Source organism: Carlito syrichta, unplaced genomic scaffold (assembly GCF_000164805.1).
Source record: "Carlito syrichta isolate Samal-C Ts95f unplaced genomic scaffold, Tarsius_syrichta-2.0.1 Scaffold302868, whole genome shotgun sequence".
NCBI classification, from domain to species: domain Eukaryota; kingdom Metazoa; phylum Chordata; class Mammalia; order Primates; family Tarsiidae; genus Carlito; species Carlito syrichta.
This window is the reverse complement of record NW_007246964.1, coordinates 531,508-534,273: the sequence shown is the minus strand read 5'-3', so window position 1 is coordinate 534,273 and position 2,766 is coordinate 531,508. Positions and strand designations below refer to the sequence as shown.

The 2,766-nt window shown below is 59.8% G+C and overlaps 1 protein-coding gene across 1 annotated transcript in view; it reads left to right on the top strand.

Moving 5' to 3' along the window:
• Positions 1 to 837: 837 nt before the first annotated feature.
• COL27A1 (collagen type XXVII alpha 1 chain) overlaps positions 838 to 2,766 on the top strand; it is a gene marked incomplete at its 5' end in the record, with an annotated part of 150,191 nt that continues 148,262 nt past the window's right edge. The window contains 2 exons of the mRNA XM_008057214.2: positions 838 to 921; positions 1,022 to 1,290. Of these exons, the coding sequence (XP_008055405.2) occupies positions 838 to 921; positions 1,022 to 1,290 (353 nt within the window). The remainder of the gene's footprint in view (positions 922 to 1,021; positions 1,291 to 2,766) is intronic.

The following is a 2,766-nucleotide window of genomic DNA, read 5'->3' as shown; positions in this document are numbered from 1 at the left end:
TCGGGGGTGGGGTGGGTGGTGGCGCCTGGGGCGGCCGGCGGCGGCAGAGGGGGGCTTCTGGAGACTTGGGGGAGGAGGGGGGTCTCCGTTCTAGGCTGTCTCGGTGGGTTCCGGCGTCTCCGTGTCTGCAGGTCCCCAGCCCGCACGGCTCCGTTTCTATCTGTTCTTGTGAAATTGTCCGCAAGTTTCTAGGTCACCAGGTCTCGGGTTCTGCTCCTATTCCGTGTCTGTGTGGCTCTGCACGTCCCCGCGTTTCTGGAAGCCTCCGCGTGTGTGTGTGACGCTGCCTGGGTCTATGTGTCTCGGTGCTTCTGGCTCCTCTGGGAAGCTCTCGGCCCCGTCCCTTTCACGTGTGTAAGGGGAAGAAGTGAGAGCCAGCATGTCAGGCAGAGAGGGCCTTGGGAGATCTCCAAGTTGAACATTGGAGCAACGGGAGCCAGAGGGGAGCAGGGGTTCTCCCAGGAGGAGGGCAGAGCTGTGGCCCAGAGGCTGGGATTCCCGCTTGTGGACGGGAGTGCAGAGGGAGCTTGAGCAGAGCTGGGCGTGCCGGTGGGGGTGTGTGGAGCCAGCAGGGGAGCTCTCCTGGGGCCTGCATCCCACGGAGGCACAGGCCCCTTCTTCTCTCTTCGTCCCGACCCCAGGACACTCCAAAGGGGCCGGGCAGGCGGTAGCTGGGCCCTTCCCTGTCTGAGCTGGAGTCGGGGGATGATACCCTCCCTCTCTTCCCCATGTCCTGGAAAAAGCTGGCTGGATGAGATTGCCCCGCCCCCCACCCCAAGGGCGGGGGGCCACACAGGGACACCAGTGAGCACACTGCTGACTCATTTTCTCCAAAAGACCCCGTGCCAGGACAGATGCCAGCGGTTGGGCAGAAAAGCGATGCCAGCAAGCACCCCACAGTGGGGCCCAAGCTTTGGGCAAGTGAGCAGTCCAAAGGTCTCACTGCTCAGAGGTCCTGCCTCTGCCCTGCCCAGCTTCCCTTGCCACGGTGTTACCCTCATCCTGTGCCCTGTGGCTCCAGCATGCCTTCCAGCTTTGCTCCTGGGCTCCTCTCGCAGGCCAGGCTCCGTGTCCTGTCTGCAGACGTCCCTGGCTTGTCTGCCATCCCTCCGCTTCTCGCGCTCAGAGCACCTTCCCTCCCTGTGCTCCCACACGGCCTGTGTCCCTCCAGCAGCCAACAGTTTCCCCAGCCGTGTCCTGGAGGGGGTGTCTCCTCACAACAGAACCCATCTCTCTGTCCCTTCTGAGCACAGCCTTATTGGCATCCTCCCCCCTCATCTCTGTGCCCAGGTACCCTCTTGATTCCCCCACTCTGGGCTTGGCACAGGGAGTGCCGTATCAGTTGGTGGTGACCCTCTCTGGGCCTCAGTTGCCAATCTCTTCCAGGAGGAGAGGGGACTAGAATCTGGGCCCTAGAGGATCTCGAAAGACACCCATGAACTCAGGTCACTGGGAGGTAGGTGGCAGGGCAGAAGGAGTGTGAGCCTGAGGCTTGAGTTCAAATCTTGACCTTACCCTGTGAGCTTGGGCAAGCCCCTCTCTGTTTCTTGTTTTTCTCACTCACACAATGGGCATCCTCATTCCCAGCCAGCCAGATTTTGTGAGTATTCATGGGCCCATGCTTGTAAAGGGCTCAGAGCAGTGCCTGGCATGTAGTAAGTGCTCAGTAAACAGCAGCTGGTATTTGTATTATTCTCCTCATCTTGAATGGGTGTGTGAGTCAATGGGAAAGTTCTGGGCTGCATCCTGTCCAGACGATGACCTGTCTGTGTTCCCATGGAGGAGGTGGAAGGTGTGAAGAGAGCCTGGGTGTGGCCGTCTGGGCACAAAGGGTCTGGCCAGTCCATGGAGGCAGGTGGGATGGGCCCAGCCCCTTTGCTGCTCTGCGGTTTCCAGCCAGCCCCTTCCCAGCTTTACCCCGTGGAAGAACAGCCGAGTCCAGCATCCACAGGACCACCTTCCTTGTGTGTTTCTGTGCCTAGGGTCTCAGTTCTGAGCCCTTGGTGACTGTTCAAGTTGGTTTTCCAAGGGACTGTGTGTTTCCAGGTAGCACAGATGGAAGAAAAGCCATCCAAGCAGGCGGCAGGTTCTGGCAGCCTCGTTGTCCAGGAGTCCAGGAGTGGCCACATTGGGTGTGCTGGCAGAGGGCCTTCCACAGGGCGTAGGAACACCTGGGTTCCCTTCTTGGAGGGTCATGGAGCCAGACTGTGTTTCCAAGGCTTCCTTCCCTGGGCTCCTGCTCTGGCGGCCTTCTGGCCTCCCCGGCCTCTGCGCCGGGCTCATCCCGACACTCTGGAGCCCGGGTTCGCAGAGCCAAGGCCCACGAGGCAAGTGGTGAAAACAGAAGTCTGGAAGAACAAAGCCCTGAGCCAGCACAGGCACTAAACATGATTAGCAGTAGCCTAAACAGGATTGGAACGGGAGCAAAAGAATCGTGGGGCCTCCCTCCGACAGCCAACTTTCCAGGCCTGGAGCTTACTTAGATGGTTCCTTGGCTCCCTGGGCCTCATCGCCGTTCCTGCTGGTGAAGGCTGGGGCTCTGGTCGCCGGCAAGTAGGAAGCCCCTGCAAGCCTCCAGTTCCGTCTCCATGGGATATAAGTCCGGTGAAGAGGCCTGTCTGTTAAGTCATAGAGTCAAAGCGCTGTGTGTCTTTGGGCAAGACTCTTTCCTTCTCTAGGCCTCATCTCTTCTAAGAGGCGAGTGGATTAGATGATTAGATTCTGGGCCCTAGAGGATCTCGAAGGACCCCCCCCCCCCCCCCCCCC